At 38.5% G+C, this 20,286-nt stretch overlaps 1 protein-coding gene across 1 annotated transcript in view; it reads left to right on the plus strand.

Moving 5' to 3' along the window:
- The window catches only part of Adam10 (ADAM metallopeptidase domain 10), a 103,683-nt gene extending 84,272 nt beyond the window's left edge, over nucleotides 1-19,411 (plus strand). The window contains exons 10-16 of the mRNA XM_005075467.4: nucleotides 234-417; nucleotides 7,168-7,318; nucleotides 8,034-8,217; nucleotides 8,954-9,062; nucleotides 9,751-9,971; nucleotides 15,551-15,677; nucleotides 17,178-19,411. Of these exons, the coding sequence (XP_005075524.1) occupies nucleotides 234-417; nucleotides 7,168-7,318; nucleotides 8,034-8,217; nucleotides 8,954-9,062; nucleotides 9,751-9,971; nucleotides 15,551-15,677; nucleotides 17,178-17,272 (1,071 nt within the window). The 3' untranslated portion in view covers nucleotides 17,273-19,411. The remainder of the gene's footprint in view (nucleotides 1-233; nucleotides 418-7,167; nucleotides 7,319-8,033; nucleotides 8,218-8,953; nucleotides 9,063-9,750; nucleotides 9,972-15,550; nucleotides 15,678-17,177) is intronic.
- The last annotated feature ends 875 nt before the right edge of the window (nucleotides 19,412-20,286 follow it).

Here is a 20,286-nt window from a genome sequence, read left to right on the forward strand (position 1 = left end):
CTAATGGCAAAGCTCTTAGATAGTTTATGTTTAGACCTCCAGTTTTCCTTCTGTGCTGCCAACTGTGGCCCCTGACAGAGTTTTCCTAACTCACTATCCTAGGCAATTGTTAGATCCTTCCTCAAGGAAAGTATGTGACTTCCACTGTTCTGATGAGAAAATTCCACTTAAGCAGATGACCTGGAAACCCTATTTTACTTCCTAATAATGTAGCATCATATTCTGTTTGGCAGCATGATTCTGGAACAGAGTGCACACCAGGAGAATCTAAGAACTTAGGACAAAAAGAAAATGGCAATTACATCATGTATGCAAGAGCAACATCTGGGGACAAACTTAACAACAACAAATTTTCACTCTGCAGTATTAGAAACATAAGCCAAGTACTTGAGAAGAAGAGAAACAACTGTTTTGTTGGTATGTATATTTCTCAATATTTTAATTATTAACTTTTTCACACTTCATGGCATGTATGTGGAGGTCAAAAGACAACTTGCTGGAGTCAGTTCTTTGCTTTTACCATGTGTGTTCTGAGGATTGAATCTAGCTTGTCAAACTTGGTGGTAAATGCCTTTCCCCTGATGAGTCATCTTCCCAGCCCAAGATATTTAAACATTTAGAAAACTAGAAAGAATTACTCTGAACATTTCCCACCTATGTTTTCCAATTAAGACCTTGGTATATTTGCTTTATCAAATATCTGAGGCTCCCCCCACCAATTCCTTCATAGGTAAATTGTACATTCTGAGTTTTTGTTTGTGTATATGTGTGTATATATGGCATTTAACTATACATTGAACATATTTACTTCATACCTCTTATCCTCCTTTTCTCAACCTGTCTCCTAGGTAGTTTTGCTTCTGCTTTCTTGTCATATATATGTACATGGTTGTATGGATTTGTATAAAACCTAGGAACCGGAAATGAGAAGACAGTGTGATACTTGTTTTTGTGACATTGGCTTAATTCACTTAATATGATTATCTCTAGTTGTATATATTTTCCTGCAAACAACAAAAAACTGCAGTGCTCATATTTGAATCCAACTCAATTGTGTATGTGCTGTATGGGTGTGATGGTGCACACCTTTAATCCTAGTACTCAGGAGGCAGAAATAGGTAAAGGGTTGTGAATTCAAAGCCAGCCTGGTCTACATAGCAGGCCCCACGCCAGCCAGAGCTACACAGCAAGACCCTGTCTTAAACCAAACAACAACAACAAAACAAAAAGAACAAAACAAAAGAAAACCAAAACCCAAAGTGTGTTTATGTGAACTTTCTTCATCTGTTCCTCTTGTTGAACACCCAGGTTAGTTCCACAGCTTAGCTGTTGTGGAAAGTGATGCAGTAAACAGGGATGTGTAAAGTGCACAAGTCTTTTTTTTTAAATTTTTTTTATTTATTTTACATATCAACCACAGTTTCCCCTCCCTTCTTGCCTCCCATTCCCCCCTTCATCTACTCCTCAGAAAGAATAAGACCTCCCATGGGAATCAGCAAAACATGGCACATTCAATTGAGGCAGGACCCTCCCCCTGCATCAAGGTTGAACAAGGCATCCCACCATAGGGAAGTGGGTTCCAAAAAGCCAGCTCATGCACCAGGGACAGACCATGCTACAAAACTGTCACCCACATGCAGAGGGCCTAAGTCAGTCCCCTGCAGTCTCCCTGTTAGTCTGGAGTCTGAGCTCCCATTAACTCGGGTCAGGTGTCTGTGTAGTTCCCCCATCATGATCTTGGACAACGACCCCTCTTGCTCATATAATCCCTCCTTTCTCTCTTAAATAGACTCCCCTTGCTCATATAATTGTTCCTCCCTCTCTTTGACTGGACTCCCCGAGCTCAGCACAATGCTTGGCTGTGGATCTCTGCATCTGCTTCCATCAGTTACTCAAGTCTATGATGACAATTAGGGTAGTTACCAATCTAAATACAGGGGAAGGCCAGTACAGGTACCCTCTCCACTATTGCTAGGAGTCTTAGCTGGAGTCATTCTTGTGGATTCCTGGGAGTTTCTCTGGCACCAAGTTTCTTCCTAATCTCATAATGCCCCCTTTTATCAAGATATCTCTTTCATTGCTCTCCCTTTTCTTCCCTCCCCCAACTCAACCATCCCCATTCCTCATGTTCCCATTCCCCATCCCATCTTCCAATCCCCACTTTACCCAGGAGATCTCATCTATTTCCCCTCCCCAGGGTGATCCATTCGTCCTTCTTAGGGTCTTCCTTGTTACCTAGCTTCTCTGGGGCAATGGATTGGATCCTAGTTATCCTTTACTTTGCATTTAGTATCCACTTTCGAGTGAGCACATACCATGTTTGTCTTTCTGGGTCTGGGTCACCTCACTCAGGATGATTGTTTTCTAGTTCTATCCATTTGCCTGCAGATTTTATGATGTTCTTTGGTTAAAGGGCGTCTAGATTGTTTCCAGGTTCTAGCTATTATAAATAATGCTGCTATGAACAATAGCTGAGCAAGTGTCTTTGTGGTATGATTGAACATCCTTTGGGTATATGCCCAAGAGTTGTATCACTGGGTCTTGGGATAGATTGACTCCCAATTTTCTGAGAAACTGCCAGACTGATTTCCAAAGTGGTTTTACAAGTTTGCACTCCCACCAGCAGTGGAGGAGTGTTCCCTTTTCTCCAATCTCTCCAACATAAGCTGTCATCAGTGTTTTTGATCTTAGTCATTCTGACAGATGTAAGATGGTATTTCAGAGTTGTTTTGGTTCGCATTTCCCTGATGGCTAAGGATGTTGATCAATTCCTTAAATGACTTTTGGCCATTTGAGATTTTTCTGTTGAGAGTTCTCTGTTTAGATCGGTACACCATTTTTTAATTGGATTATTTGGTATTTTGATGTATAGTTTCTTAAGTTCTATATATATTTTGGAGATCAGCCCTCTGTCAGATGAAGTGCACAAATCTTAATTGCACCATTTGGTGAATTTGGCAAATGGCAGTTACCTATGTCAACCAAGCAGCTGTGAAGATACAGAACATTTTTGTCAGTCCAGAAATTCTTTATTCCACTTTACAGTCAGTTTCCCAGGAGCAACTGCTAACTGATTGTTTAACCAGAGGTTGGTTTGCCTGTTTTAAGATTTCATACAAATGAAATTGATAGCTGTTTCCATTTATTAAGTTTCACTTTTAACTCCACATAGTATTTCAAGGTTCATCACAATGTTTTGTTCCTGTTTCTGAATAACTGTTATAGGACTGAATCTAGTTTACTCATTGTTTCCGTCAGTGGGCACAAGGGACTCATACAGTGTATTTTCTTTTGTGTTCAGCTTGTTTTCCTTAACATAAACTTTTCAGGGTTTACCCCTATAATAACATCTACCAAAACTCCACTCCTTTAAAGGGTAAACAATATTCCACTGTGTAAGCATACCAGATTTTGGTCTTACATTCAGCTATATATCTCTCTTGTGGCATTTATCAGATTCCAAATATTCTGCCTACTCTTAAAGTTGTTTTATGTATCATCTTTTTCCACAAGATTATAAATCCTTGAATGCAAATATTGAGTCATGATCACTTTTGTGTATAAAGAACATTCAAAGAAGGGTTGCTGAATTAAGGATGACTTCCAGATAAGTCTGTCCTTTTGTTTTCAATACACTTTTTATTGGGATAATTGTAGATTCACAGTTACAATAAACAGTAGGTACTCAGCACCTTCATCTAGTGTCTCCATTGGTAATGCCTTGCAGGTTGACAGTATCATCAGTGTGATGTCATCAACGCACACTTCACACTCCTTACTTCTATCTTCCCAAGGTGTTCACTTCTTTTTATTAATTTGATTACATGTGTAGTTTTATATACCACCACCACAGACAAGATCCAGAACAGTCCATCAGGACAAGGATATTCAATATTATTAGTAGTTTGTCCATTCTGTTGTCAAGAAGTTACTCCTTAATATATAATAGTTTGTTTAGTCATTCACCTGCTAAAAACAGCTGGGCTGACTGTTCGCAGAGTTTTGCTTTTTGTCAGTTAAATATTTATAAAATTCATGTGTAGGTTTTTCATGTGAACATGTTTCTTATTCTTTGATAAGCACCTTAAGTATAGTTAATAGACCATATAGTTTATCACTTGTTTTGTTTTCTATAAAACTCCTAAACTGCTTTCCAAGGTGGCTATACTACTTTATACTCTCAGGATCTGGTTATGACTAGTTTCAGTCTTGCCATTGTCATCTTCATCATCAGAATCTGAATCTAGCATATTCACTATTTTTGGATCAAACCATTCTGGTAGGAATGAGGCAATAGTTCCTTGTTTTATTTTGTATTCTTCTGGTGACAATGGTGAACTCTTTCATAGCTTATTAGCTGTCTATTTTCTCTCATGGGATGTCTACTCATGTTTCTCAACAGTTTTCAAAGTATGCTAGTTTTTTGTTTTGCTCATTGAATATTGAGATTGCTTCATATAATGACTAGTGATTTGTCAGATAACTTGGGGGAGTTTTGGTTGTTCTTGCTGTAGTACCCAATCCTCATTTTTATGTTCTGAGTGATGGATTATAGTTGTGCCCTACTATGCTGGACTCAGATAATGGTTTACAGATGCTTTCTCCAAGCCTGTAGTATATTTCTTTATCTTTGTCACAGAGTCTCTAGCTTTTTCTTTTAAGGCTTTCCCCACATAGTGTAGATTGGCATTACATTGATGCTATTATTTGTTACTGTCATTGGCTGGTGGTTGTTTTTCTGTCACTTCTGTCAGTTCTTCATGTAGAAATGCCTTATAGATGATAAGCATTTTCACAGTAAAATTTGAAGTTGATTATAAAAATGAATGTATCAGGGTAGCTATTAGGAAGAACATTGTGTGTCAGATACTGTATATGTATTTTCTGACCTTTTCTCTTGAGTTACATGTCACATGAATTATGAAGTTACTACTAGCCCTTTAAAAGGCATTGTTTTTACTTAGTATGGATATTCTAGTTGTAGAGTCCAAAGACATCATATAAGATCAGATAGTGGGCTGGAGTTTCAGTGACTGCTAAGATTTTCTTTAATGAATTAAGAAAGAACTTGATAAATGTAAAGTCTATCTTCCTGGAGTGGTTTTCATTCATCTGTGCTGTAAGTGAAGTTCCTATTCTGGGTGTGAATTCCCTTGTATTTATTTAATTCCCATTTTAGAGCCCAAATTGATGCATTAGATAGAGAAGAGTCTAAGTTTTCTTTTGTTTTTATTTTTGTTATGCTTTGTTTTTGTTTTTTGAGACAGGGTTTTTCTGTGTAACTTTGTAGACCAGGCTAGCCTCAAACTCACAGAGATCCACCTGCCTCTGCCTCTTGAGTACTGTGATTAAAGGCGTGAGCCACCACTGTTTGGCTTAGCACCTAAGATTTAAGATCCAAGAACCCCAGGCTTCATCTGTGTGATCATATTGGAGTATATGACCTCTATCAAGTCATGAGTTCCTTGGAAGTTAGTTTTGCTTACTATAAAATAAAGGCATTTGATACTGTCATTCCCAGTAAATAATAATGTCCTGAGGTGATTTTGTATTCTCACAAAGAGTAACATTCCTAGTCTGATTCTCAACCTGCCCCCTCCATCATTTGTTTTAGTGGTACTGGGCATTGAATCCAGTATTCTAATTTTAAGCTTCAGTGAGAATTTTAGAAATTGAAGAAATGTATTGAATTATCCATCAATATTTAGACCAGAGTTTCTAACTCTAATTATCTAAGATCTGTCCTCATACTGTTAGGCTGCTTGGGACTACAGAGAGTATATCAATATTAGCATATATTCCTTCCTTAAGGAGCTTGGTCTAGCAAGAAAAAGAATAATGTAAATTTAAAAGTTCTTATTTGCAATAATATGATCTTTTCTTAAAAGTGAAAGTTGTAGGATAAAATTATCCAATTTCTGGGGCTGGAGAGATGGCTCAAAGTTAAGAGCACTGGCTGCTCTTCCAGAGGCCCTGAGTTCAATGCCCAGCAACCACATGGTGGTTCACAGCCATCTATCATGAGATCTGGTACCCTCTTCTGGTGTGCAAGAATACATGCGAGCAGAACACTGTATACATAATAAATAAATAAATAAATAAATGTTTAGGAAAAAAGAATCCAACTTTCTTAGCAAATAAATGATGTAAAAATAAAAAGACAGGATGAACCTATTCTATAGTAAAATAACTTAAGAGATACATCAGCTAAAGCAACTATGAGGAAAGGAGTGGAGTTAGGAGAGTCTTGTTTGGAACTTGATTTAGTGACCAACTGAAAACAGATAGTTCAGGAAATCTGAGCATTGATTGGCTATTAGATGCTTAGTTGTTAAGCATGTTGCTGGTTTTATTAGCTGTGGTAATAATATATACTTAGGTTTATAAAAGGCTTATCATTTAGACATGCAGCCTGAAGTATTTACAAAGCAATGTATTAGGTGTGGTGATTTCAAAATGCTAAATGGTTTGAATAAGTAAGACAAGAGAAGAATACATGGGAGGTCATTGTACTTACTTTCATGTATGTTTGAAGTTTATGTAACAGACAGGTTTTCCTCTTTTCTCTTGGTTGAGAAAACTTAACTTTATTTGCATATGTATGGCATACATGTGTAGTCAGCAAAGCTCAATTATAATGTGGTCTAAACAGCAAGTTACTAGTTCTGTAAAGAATATAAGAAAGACTCATGGAATTAGTTTTCTCAGTGTGCAAAACCAGAGGCCCCCACAGGGAGTGACATGCTGAGGTTGTATTGTTCCTTAGTAGCACTGCCCTAACTGAAAAACAGGTCTCCTGATTTTTAGATTCTGTTCTTTGCCTTACTTACTCATCAAAATTTCCTTTTTCTTTTTGGTGAAGCTCTAAAGAGTTTGTGGATTTTACTTTACTTTTGTGTTTGCAGTGTTTTGTCTGCATGTATGTCTGCATCATGAGTAAGCCTGATTCCCTTGGAGGTCAGAAGATGGTGTCAGGTCACCTGAATCTTAAGTTATAAACAGTTGTGAGCACCATGTGGATGCTGGGAACTGCAATCAGGCCCTCAGGAAGGGCTGCAAGTGTTCGTAAATAAACAGTCAAGCCATCTCTCTAGCTCTGAGTGTGTAAATTTTGAAGAAAATTAGTGTGTGCATATTGTGATCATCTTGTTCTGTTACTTTCTTCAGAATCTGGCCAGCCTATATGTGGAAATGGGATGGTGGAGCAAGGTGAGGAATGTGACTGTGGGTACAGCGACCAGTGTAAAGATGAATGCTGCTTTGATGCAAACCAGCCAGAGGGGAAGAAATGCAAGCTGAAGCCTGGGAAGCAGTGCAGGTACCTGCCTTGCAAACCCCATTGATGTGAACATGTCTGCTGGGTTAGGACAGAGTTAATGCTGATGGCAAGAAATCCATATGGCTGTGGAAATTTGCCCTGCTTTGATCTGTTGTTATTTTTCTGTTGTTGACTATTGGAACAAGTCATAATTTAGTGATTTGGGTATTGAAAAAAGAATGTGAAAATTCTGCTCCTTAAGATACATATCGTTTAGTGTCTAACTTTGAAAACTTGGCTATCTTCTGTCCAAGTAGAATCTTAACTTTAAAATTTAGGTTAAGTGGGGAATGTAGGCTTCTGTGGCTTAGTGTCATAAAGTTATTTCACTTGTCAAATGCAGTTGTGATTACAGGGAATAGGCTATAGTGCATAATTTTTTTTAGATAGTTAGTCTATGTGTCCTAGTTTTAGTACAGAAACATGTAAATTGACTAATGTTACGTAGTTGTGGAAAAAAAACACTGAAAAGTTTCCTAATCCTAAATTCACTTCACAAAAGACTGAGTAAGAATGCTGAATGTAGTGTTTTTGACTGTGGAAACCAGATACTTAATCATCTTCTTACACATGCTAGAATGTTCAAATAGCATACTTTGTTATTAGTAATATTTGAAGTTGTGTTCCAGTAATGTACTTACCATTTAAGGTGATGTAAAAATCAGACCCATAACCAAGTGATTTACTTTATCTGATCATTTAACACTTCTTCTAGTCCAAGTCAAGGACCCTGCTGTACAGCACAGTGTGCATTCAAGTCCAAGTCTGAGAAGTGTCGGGATGATTCTGACTGCGCAAAGGAAGGGATATGCAATGGCTTCACAGCAATCTGTCCAGCGTCTGATCCCAAGCCCAACTTTACAGATTGTAACAGGCATACACAAGTGTGCATTAATGGGGTAAGCATTTGGTTTAAGATGTTTTAAATTTTATAGAGCATCCTTTTTCAGAATAATGGTTGACACTGAAAGTTCCATAAGGTAACTACTCTGGGGCTCCCATTCAATAGTATCTGTTTCCCACAAAGCTGCAAATGTATAATGTGACACAATTGCCTGGTGGCATACAGTTAGCTCTTGACTCACCTTTCATCTCTGCAGCCATATGTCTTTGGTATTCACAAGAGTACAACTAGGTATGTGGTCTTATCTGCACTGCTTTTAAGTCGTATAAATTAATATTTCAGGAACCTGAATAAAAGAACTCATCTGGTCATTTTCTCTGAGTGTGAAATCTTTTGTCACTTTGTTCTGCATGAAGAAAACTTACTTTTTCTCTGCTTATACAGGAGCCACAATAACCAACACAAATGTGGAACTGCTTCTTTTCTGCTTTTGTTTAGCCCTGCCCCTCCCCCTGCTTTAATTGCTTTAAAGGTTGTATAACTTACTTTCATTTAGTCTCAGGTATATTTATGTGATATTGTTGGTTCTGATATTCACCTATGTTTTTGTTTTCTGATGCCTGGGATCAGACCCAGGGCCTATCATGTGCTAGGCAGTTGCTTACCATAGAGATGCATCTCTAGCCTTATTGTTTATTACATAAAATAATACCACCTTATTGTTTGACATAGGAAGCTTTTACCTACTTGTTACCAGGGACAGTACTAAATAAAATTTGCCTTCCCCCCAGCAATGTGCAGGTTCTATCTGTGAGAAGTATGACTTGGAGGAGTGCACCTGTGCCAGCTCTGATGGCAAAGATGATAAGGAGTTATGCCATGTTTGCTGCATGAAGAAAAGTAAGGCTTTTCAATACCTCAGCTTAAAGTCTACTTCCAAAATCTATTATTTGCCATTAATTTTTTTTCATCCTTTGGGAATGAGGTTTATTAGGAAAAAGGACCTCAAGACCATGATTGAGCAGTTAGGTGGGAGAGCATGAGAAAGGAACAGCAGTATCAGAAACAGCTTAGCAAAGCCTTAAAAGGAAAGAAGCTTCCTTTAAAACCTGCAAAGGAGCCTTTTTATAGCTTAAAATGAGAGAGAGTGAGCGACAGAGACAGGCAGGCAGACAGACAGACAGAGCTGCCATGAGAGTGGTGGCTGGAGTAAGGTGGGGGCAGAGAAGATCACTGTAAGTTTCCTTTGATAAACTGACAGTTTAGACAGATATTTTCCAGCTAAATTGGTTCTCTTTTGAGAAAAATTTAATGTAGCATTGTATTTTGGTCCTTACAATGTTGTTAAATAATGCATTAGACCAAATCTTGCCAGCTTTAGGCAGTAAGCATAGCTCAGTGGTTTCAAAGCCATTGTAGGCATTAAGTCAAGATGTAATGCTAGTTTGTATTTTAACATTTAAGGTAAATGATTAATGATGTTATTCTGACAAACTAGTATAAGTCTGTGTAATGTAGTTCTTTTTGCTTTCCATGAGTGTCCCACCCCAGGTATTCTAACATCCATGTTTGGCACTTCTTTTTCCAGTGGCCCCTTCAACTTGTGCTAGTACAGGGTCTTCACAGTGGAACAAGCAGTTTGGTGGTCGGACTATCACTCTGCAGCCGGGCTCTCCATGTAATGACTTCAGAGGCTACTGTGATGTTTTCATGCGGTGCAGATTAGTAGATGCTGATGGTCCTCTAGCTAGGCTGAAAAAAGCAATTTTTAGTCCACAACTCTATGAAAATATTGCTGAGTGGATTGTAGTAAGTATAGTCTTCATTCATAAAAACCATAACTTTAAATGTTTGATCTTAGTTTTGCTTGGACAGTGGTCACCAATGTTGAATGAAGAACACTTGCCTGTTTATACTAGAATTACTGTATGTATAGGTGTTTAATGTTTAAGTGTCCCTGGTTCTTATTTCCTTCTGAAGTGATTGGGATCTCCACTTGAGTGTCATTCAAAGCTTCATTATAGATAGTAGGAGTCATTCTGCTTCCTTCTGTTGCTTACAGTCTTGCAGATGACTTCTTCTGGTGATGCATATACTAGTGTTTTCTTTTGTTTTTTGAGACAGAGTTTCTCTGTGACTTTGGAGGTTGTCCTGGAACTAGCTCTTGTAGACCAGGCTGGTCTCGAACTCACAGAGATCCTCCTGCCTCTGCCTCCTGAGTGCTGGGATTAAAGGCGTGCACCACCACCCCACCCCCGGCTATATTAGTATTTTTCACTGGGCTTTTTAGGAAAGTGCTACTTGGTTTATGTATTTCTCTCTTGTTTCAATATAACAGGTACACCCATATGCATATATTTATTTATGTACTTTTAGGGTGTTTTGTCTGCATGTACATTTGCACATAGAAGAAGGCATCAGATCCCATGGGACTACAGTTATAGATGGTTATGAACCAGCATATGGGTACTGGGAATTGAACTTAGGACCTCTGAAAGAGCAGCTAGTGGTCTTTAACTGCTGAGCCATCCCTCCAGTGCCAACTGTGATTTTCTTAAAGGATTGCTGAGATTAACCTAAATGTTCATGCCTTCCAATCGATTTGTGTAGGAGACTTACCTGCAAGTGTTATGTTTAAGAATGTACTATACCTAAAATGGAACAGTTTGCTTTGCAAATTGACTTAGAACTCGGACTTTCCCTTTTCCAAGTTATTACTTTTATTTTTTTCAGTAGATTTAATGAAAGATCCCTTTCTGTGAATTAGCAATGGGAGTACTTATCTTAAGTTCTAGAATGGGTTAATCAGTCACTTCTGAATTTATACAGGTTTGCTGTAAATGTGTGAGGGTAACGGGTGTCTTTTATAATGTCAGCGCTGATATAACATCATCAGTTAGTGCCACCCACAATGCCTGGAGAGCAGGCTTTGGATACTTTAGTGAACATTGGCCAGGTTAAGCAATAAGACAGTAAATGCTGAGTTTGTTTTATATTGTTTATCTCGTTTGATTTTGTACAGAGTAACCTTGCATAACAAGGTTTGTTTTGTAGTAATGATAGTTTGTGCCTTGGCATCTTACCAGTCATGGTAATATTTTTCTGTTTGGTAATGTATGCTGTTAGGGTGTTCTGCTGTAAGAGGCTGTGCAGAAAGTGAAGGGCTACCTTCACTGTGTCTTTCCCAGTGCTGCCTAGTGTGCTTTTGTCTCCTTGAAGTGCTTTATGGCCCCTTTTCTCCTCATGCGGTTCTGTAAAGTCAGAAGAACCTTAACACTTCACTATTTTATGGCTACTGTTGCCACGGAAATATTTTTTGTTAGTTGTTGTTGTTTTTCTTTGTGTAGAGTTGTTTTGACAGCCATCTTTAGGTTTTTCCAGAATATGCTCCATGTCTTTGCTGGGTTTGTTTTAGTTGGGAGGCTTTGATAAACATACTCTATAGTGTTAGCAAGCATCATGTAGTTCTTGGAAATCAGACTGAGGCAGAGGCAGACGTATCTCTTTGAGTTCGAGGCCAGCCTGGTCTACATTGGGAGTTCCAGGACAGCCTCCAAAACAATACAGAGAAACAATACAGAGAATCAGACCGAGAACACTCACCTTTAAATATGTTGAGATACTGGGCAGTTATCACCTGTTCTTTAAATGGGAGTTAAGGACATTCATAATTTTTTTCCAGTTTTTCTTTGTTTTTCTTACCATCTTTTGGCTAGGTTTAATATTGCAGAGAACCACTTTTTTACCTTTTTTTTTTTCAAACTTAACATTATGTGCCTCCTTCCTTTCATTCCCCACTCTGTTATGACTTTTTATTTAAGTTTGCCAAAAGTTTGTTTTAGTTATTATTTTGATAAGAATTAACATTCCTTATACCCCTTCTTACTATAGTGTCCAGATCTTTAATTCCTGGACTCAAGGGGTCCCTCTACCCTTAGCTTCTGGGTAATTGGGCTCAAAGTACACACTCCTCAGTTTTTTGACTCAATTCTTGTATCATGGCCCTAAACCTGGTACTTGGTATGTAACCCAAGTTGAGCTCCAACGAACAGCAATCCTACTTCAACCTCCAGAATGCACTTCCTCATTTTTTAATCAGTTACCACCCTTTTATTTTGCTCTAACTTTATGAATTTAAATACTAAGTATCTGGTATTCTTTTTGAGTGGAAGATTTAGGGCAGTGGTTCCCAAGTGGATCACAGACAACAGTTGCTCTCAGCTAGGTAATGGTGGCACACATCTTTAATCCCAATACTCGGGAGGTAGAGGCAGATAGATCTTCGTGAGTTTGAGGTCAACCTAGTCTACTAGTCTACAGAGCAGTTCTAGGACAGGCAGGGCTACACAATGTGGGACTCTCCTGTACAGACTATAGCCAGGGCTACACAAGAGAAATCCTGCTCATTCATAGATAGATAGATAGATAGATAGATAGATAGATAGATAGATAGATAGATAGAAAGAACAGAAGGAAGGTCTCTGTGGGACTCTCCTGTACAGACCTACAGCCAGAGCTACACAAGAGAAATCCTGCTCAAAAATAAATAAATAAATAAAACAGAAGAAAGGAAGGTTGCTGTGGGACTCTCCTGTACAGACCTAAAACCTGAGGATTGTAGGAGACTGATGACAAAGCCATATGCAATATGTCATTCTAAGTTCATTTTTAAATTAAAAAACAGAACTGTCGAGCCAGGCGTTGGTGGCGCACGCCTTTAATCCCAGCACTCGGGAGGCAGAGGCAGGCGGATCTCTGTGAGTTCGAGGCCAGCCTGGTCTACAAAGTGAGTTCCAAGACAGCCTCCAAAGCCACAGAGAAACCCTGTCTTGAAAAACCAAAAAAAAAAAAAAAAAAAAAAAACCAGAACTGTCCTCGTTCCCTTTTCTTTATATTCTTGGAGTGGAGGTGGGGAAAGGATTGAGATAAGATCTCATTTGGCCCAGGCCAGACTCAGTATTAGCTGAGGCTAACCCCGAATGAACTTCTTATCCTCCTGCCTTCATTTCCCAGTTGCTAGGATCATAGATATGTGTCATCACATCTGGCCTCCCTCTCCTTTCATTACTTTTTATTTTCATCTTATGTGTTTGAGTGTTCTCTTGTATGTGTGTACCATGTGTGTGCCAGAAGACATTGTCAGATCCATTGGCACTAGAATTACAGATGGTTGTGAACTGCCATGTGTTGCTACTAGAAGAACCAGTGCTCTTAACCACTGAGCTATCTCTCTATCACCTTTACATTAAAAACAAAACAAAAACAAAGACGTGTGTGTGTGTGTGTGTGTGTGTGTGTGTGTGTGTGTGTGTGTGTGTGTGTGTGTGTGTAAGTGATGGTCAGAGGACAGCTTTCTGGAATCCATTCTTTGCTTCCATCATGTAGGTTCTTTTCTTGAATAGTTTGTTCTTGAAGTCATTGGTTGAGTCTAAGCAAGGTAGGAATCCCCTTCAGGTATGGAGAACTGCAGTACCACAGAGATGGCTGACCAATAGAGCCTTACCTGGTTAGGAGGATGTGGGGAAGACCATGGTGGGATGACATAGCTCAAATATTATGAACATTCTCTGTCCTGTGTAGAAGTTGAGTACTGTGTTAGTGTTCAAGTGGAGTGAGTAGGGTCTACAGAGTAGGAAAAACACTGAAAGTACAGTAAGAAGCCTCTGTCCTATATAGAAGGCAAGTGTAATGTCAGTGTGCAAGTGGGGTGAAGAGGGGTCTTCCTAGGAGAAGAACCAGGGCTCAACAGAGACAAGAGTGATCCAGGACTCAGGTATTGAAATTTTTGTTGTGTGAGAAAGTAAGTGCTTAAAGAATGAGACGGGGAAGGTGCAAAAAATTCCATGGTAATACTAGTATTGGGTTATAAACCATTGTATAGGCTAAAAAACCCCAACAGAACAAGAGGCTAAATAAATAATAGTTGGTGAAGAATGAAATGTTTACATAGTTCCAAATTGCATCTCTACAAAATACTCATTGATTTCACAAGGGAAAAAAGTCTCATTGGATAATACATGGTGGATAGTATCTCAATCAAGTAATCAAGGTTAGGTAGCATCGTAGTAATGAAATTGGAGTCATGTCCAGCCTGACAGAATGTGATAAAAGAGTACAGCATTCCTTCTGTGACACTCCTAACAAATGTGTGACCCAAATCTCATCTGGGGAATTCAAGATTGGTCGCTAACATCCTGTACTTAACAATTGCCCTGAAATTTTCAAAAGTGTGTATTTTATGTGTATGGGTATTTTGCCTGCATGTATGTATGTGCATCATATGCATGTTTTTTCCCTGTGGAGAGTGGAATAGGGCATAGGATCCCCTGTTGTTGGAATTACAGATCATTGTGAACTGCCATGTAGGTGCTAGGAATCAAACCAGATAGATCCTCTCTAAGTGTAGCAAGTTCTCTTATCCACTGAATTATCTCTCCAGCCCCAAAAGTTTCAAAGTCTTAAATATCAGTAGGGACCTGTGGGATCCTTCCAGACTGAAGGACAGCAGAGGGGAGCAGGTGGCAAAGCTTGCATGGGTCTGTGATGACCATGGCCTGACTATCTAGGAAAATACTCTTGTATTCTTGTATCATAGAAATTTGTATGTGTCTGTCTGTGTCTGTCTGTCTGTGTCTTTCAGTCTCTCTGTTCATCTGTCAGTGATCTACTTTGGGGATTGCATGTCCACATGTGAGGCAGAGTTTGATGTTGGATGTTGCTTTCCACCTTTTTTGTTGTTGTTGACAAGGATCTATTATGAACCTGTAGCTTTCTGATTGGCTAAACTGGCTGGTCAGCAAGCCCCAGAGATCCACTTGTCTCTACTCTCCAGTGCTGGGATTATAGGTATTTGCTTTCACACCTGGCTTTTTCATTAGTTCTGAGGACCTGAACTAGGGTGCTCATCTTGGTGGCAAGGCAAGCACATATAGTGCCAATTGAGTTCCTTGTTACGGGATTTTCATGCTAACATGCTCAGGGGAGTAATGTGGTGCATGCTGCTGTCTCTGGATCAGATTTTTGAAAGGTCTTTGCACTCTACTTGCCACTTTTCACTACGTTAGAGATTCGTTCAAAGTGAAACAAAAGTTGTTTTCATGTGAGAGAGCTTATGTATACATAAAGTGGCTAGGGGTGTTTTGGTACAGCATGTATTTTTATTTTAGGTTCTGAGTAAACAGTATAGAGGTAATAAGTTGTGTAAAGCCTCAGATGATAGAGGTATTTTGAATATTTATTTTGCTAGAAATAATTAGTAGTAATTGCATAAGTGTTACAATCTATATTAAATCCAATATGGATATTCAGAATTTAGAAGCTGTAAATACTACATATGATGGTTATTGGTATCTGCTGTCTTAAAACAATTGAATTCTGTTCCTGTCCAGGCTAACTGGTGGGCAGTACTGCTTATGGGAATTGCTCTGATCATGTTAATGGCTGGATTTATCAAGATTTGCAGTGTTCACACTCCAAGTAGTAATCCAAAGTTGCCTCCTCCTAAACCACTTCCAGGTAAGGTGCTGATCAGTGGGTGCTGCTGTGAGCAGAGCCAGAGCTTCCAGGCAGGGAGGATGCAAGGCTTTAGTAACTGAGTTTATGGGGCTTTGTTCTTGACAAATGATTCAATGGCTGTACACTTCTTTGTCAGTCCAATCTAGTTACAGACTACCAGTGTAATGCTGATCTATCCTAGTGTTGGACTCCCTCACCCCTTGTTTTTACCTCAGTCTGTTACCATACCTTATTTTTGTTATGGTAGTTAAGCTGCTTTTAAGTTATTGGTCTTTCCATCTGAATAGCTAATGGCGCTGTTAACAACTTGTAATGTCTGTGTTCTTGAAATAGTTTCTGGCACAGAAGCACATTTTCCTCCTAGATGAAGCTTACTCAAGAAGTACAAATATGTATGAAGGGGAGTCTTAGTGTAGCAGCTTCAAATGTTAAGAGCTTGTCACATAGTCTCCACCCTTTCCCTCAGGAGGATACCACTACTAGGATAAATCAAGTCTGAGCATTTGAAGAAGACAAGAGAGGAAGCAGTTTCTCTGTCATTCTTAACAGTCCCTCCATTCCCTTCTCCAAAGTATAATGTGGCTAGTCATTACAAGTGCAGGGAAGACATTGCCTAAGACAGTGGCAAGAAAGCCAGGGTTGGGTGCTGGCATCTCCCCCTTCTTAGGAGAGCCTTGTCAGGTCAACTATAAAGCGACACAAAGTAGTTTCCTCTACTCTGTGTTTTCCCTCTGTTTCTGTGTTGGGACAAGAAAGCCCAGAAATCGTAGTAGGCATGAGAGGACATTTGATTTGATAAACTTGTTTTCTTAAGTTTCCTGAGTCAGAACTCAGACACTTGTGTCAGTTTTAACACATTTCCAAGAGCTACAGGACACTTTTTAGGCACAGTTACCATGGCATTCTCCTTCAGCGGAACAGATATTTGACTTGTATATTGACACCTCTGAAAACTGATTGTCATTTGTTAAACCTTCATAAAAAGTGCTAAGCACTTATAGAAACAGTCTTAAAGTCTTTATAGCAGACTGGATGAGTTAGTTGCAGTCCTGCTGTGCAGACAGACCTCAAGTGTCTGTCAAAGCTCAAGTCATAGAATATGCCCTCAAACTTGTATTAATTTAGACTAATCAGTCTAATTCTTAAGGTTGTCAAGTACTTGAAATGTAGATCATCTCCACTGAGATGTGCTGTTAAACATTAAATATGAGAGTTAAAGACAACATAAAATGATGAAACATTTTAGTAATTTTCATATTGAATACATGTTAAAGTTGGTGATTTAGCTTGAACTGGCATAAATGAAATAAGTATTAATTATTATCATTTATTGTTGTTATTGTTGTTATTATTAACAGCCACCAAAAAATTGAAAACTGTGTTACAGGGTCCATGCTTCTGCTGATCAATCACAAAGAGTAATTTTTCTTGGTGAAAGAGCGCTTTGCTTTTGAAGATGAGGAGGTGGTACACAGTAAGCTGTTTTGTTTTTTTTTACAGGCACTTTAAAGAGGAGGAGACCGCCGCAACCCATTCAGCAGCCCCCGCGTCAGAGGCCCCGGGAGAGTTATCAAATGGGACACATGCGACGCTAACTGCAGCTTTTGCCTTGGTTCTTCCTAGTGCCTACAGTGGGAAAACTTCACTCCAAAGAGAAACCTGTTAAGTCATCATCTCCAGACGAAACCCTCACAGTTCATAGTTGAAGAAAAAATGGCAAGAGATCATGTCCTCAGACCAGGTGGAATTACTTACATTTAAAGCCTGAAAATTTCAGTTCTTTTTTGGGGGGGTAGATGGAAAAGGAACCCAATTTTCTTATGGACAGATATTTTTAACATAATGGCACAAAGTCTTAGAATATTATTATGTGCCCCATGTTCCCTGTTCTTCGTTTCTGCATTTTCTTCACTTGCAGACAGACTTGGCTCTCGATGAACTTTTATCACAAATTGAAATATATTTTTTTCAACTGCCAGTCAAGGCTGAGAGGCTCAACCACCTCAACATTGGATACATCACTTACCAATGTACATACCTTGTTATATGCAGACATGTATTTCTTACGTACACTGTACTTCTCTGTGCAATTGTAAACAGAAATTGCAATATGGATGTTTCTTTGTATTATAAATTTTTCCTGCTCTTAATGAAAAAATTACTGTTTAATTGACATACTCAGGATAACAGAGAATGGTGGTGTTCAGTGGTCCAGGATTCTGTAATGGCTTCACACAGGCAGTTTTGAAATGAGAATCATTTTTCCTTTTCTTACGATGGAGTTGGTTCTTACATAGATCTTTTTCCTTGTCACATGGCTGCTGTGAGCAGGAGAGGCTGCGCTGAAGAATGCAGTTGATTGGGGTGCAAACTGGACAGCAATAGCATTTGGCTTCAGAGTCAGTTCTTTATGTAAATGTCTGATTTCTGCTTAGTATTTTACACTTCCTAATTCAATTCCCTTTTTAAATTGCTAGGTGAAATTTTATTCATCCCTTGGTAGGAATTATGCTTCTTCCTTTGTGTATTCCATATACTTAAAGTTTGTTAATTCTGTTTTTATCTGATATGGAAGAGAGAATCAGTATCTTCATTTGAAATATTTGGACAGGTCTTCAGCACACCATCCACTGATCATTGGTAACCACTAGAGATGAGTATTTTGCTCTGCAGGTAGTTAAAATTGTAGATAGGCCTTCTGACATTGTTTTTCCAACCCTTAAGCCATTTTAACAACAATGAAGGTAAATAGCACAGTGTCCCATTACAAACTTCTTTTTTAAGCAGATATAAATAATTGGCATCTTTAAAGAAAGAGAAAGCAAAAGCATTTAATGTATTAACAGGCTTATTGCTATGCAGAAAATGGAGGGGGCATTAAAAAAAATGTAAGCTTGTGACATATTCATTGCTTCTGTTTTCCAGCTACATCACTTAAATTAGAAGTCAATAGCAGTGATTTTCCTGGCTTTACATAGGAGGCAAATTTAGGGAAGGTTGACAAGATTACTGTGTTTGGCTTTCTTTTTCTTTTCTTTTTCTTTTTTTCTTAAGAGTCTAAGGTTTACACAATCACTCATAATGTGACGCGAGCCAGCAAGGCCAAAAACGCTAGAGAAACAATGGGATCTCTCCTTGTAAACTTGTACAGTACGTGGTGACTTTTTTCAAAACAGCTTTTTGTACATGATTTAGAGACAAATTTTGTACATGAAACCCCAGATAGACTATAAATAATTCTAACCCAACAAGTAGGTAGCTGTGTATGACACTGCTTTAAATCATTCAAATGCCTTTGTTTTTGGACTGTGCAAAGGTTGAAAGTGGGTTTGCATTTCTAAAATGGTGACTTTATTCTGCAAGAGTTCTTAGTAACTTCTTGAGTGTGGTAGACTTTGGAACATGTACATTTTTTGCTTGTAATGTTATCCTGTGGTAGGGTTTTGGCAGTTATACACTGCCTGTTTTATTTTGAGTCTAAGTTAAATGTTTTCTGAAGAGATACATGCACTGAACTGTTTCCACTGCAAATCAAGATGTGGTAAAAATGAAAGGATCAGGACCAGTGAGATCTAATACTACTGTCAGTTTAATGTCCACTGTGTTTTATACAGTATCTTTTTTTTGTTCACTTTGGAAATTTTTACTAAAACCTGCAAAAAATAAAGTATTGTGCAAAGATGTAAGGTTTTTTGAAACTTGAAATGCATTAATAAATAGACTTGATGAAATCAGCTTGATGGGTCTGTGCTCTTTGAACTCTGAGAACTGTCAGAGGAAACTGACTTACTGAATGAAATACTACTCAGCAGAATGGTGCAAGTACAGCCATCCATCCTTGCTCATAGTGCAGACCCACAATGAACAGCCTGATTGGGTATCATCATCATGCACTCAGCAGCACTGTTTTTCACTGTTTTTAGTCAATGTCCAGGACTTGTCCTACTGAAGAGCTGAATCTAACTGGAAATTCCTTTCTATTTCCAAAGTTCTGAGTGTTAAGTGCCTTATTAATGTCTAATTTATCTGGGTGTGGTAGTGCATATCCATAATCTCAGTACTGTAAAGGTTAAGTAAGGTAGGATTCAGGGCTATATGCAAGATTCTATCTCTAAACAACTTTGGTAGACTAATTGCCTAGCATACACATGGACCCAGTCTTCAATTCATAGTTCTCCCCTAGTATGCCCACACAAAAGAAGAACTGGTCTAATGGATGGAGATATATTTGAAATTTTGAACTAACATTTTCCTATCTTGTCGGATTTATTGCAGAGAATTGACATTGTAGTGTTACCTACAAAAGAAATTATTTTGTACATGGAATAATGTCCTTCATAGAATAATATGCCCCAGATTCCTTTTTTAAAATTAAGAGTAGCTGCAAATGATTGGTATCTATTACATAAATAAATATGTAAAACATTGGTTTTGAAGTAGAGGTCTCATTTTGTAGCTGGCCTTGAACTCACCATCCTTTTCCTCTGCCTTCTAAATGTTGGAATCAGGGGTACTTGTATCTGTGCTCACCATGAAACATAATTTTCACCAAGCCAGATAATTAGAATTTGGTGCTTTATTTACTACTGCTTAAATTTTGCTTGGAATT

This window comes from Mesocricetus auratus, unplaced genomic scaffold (assembly GCF_017639785.1).
Source record: "Mesocricetus auratus isolate SY011 unplaced genomic scaffold, BCM_Maur_2.0 Super-Scaffold_100691, whole genome shotgun sequence".
Lineage (NCBI taxonomy): Eukaryota > Metazoa > Chordata > Mammalia > Rodentia > Cricetidae > Mesocricetus > Mesocricetus auratus.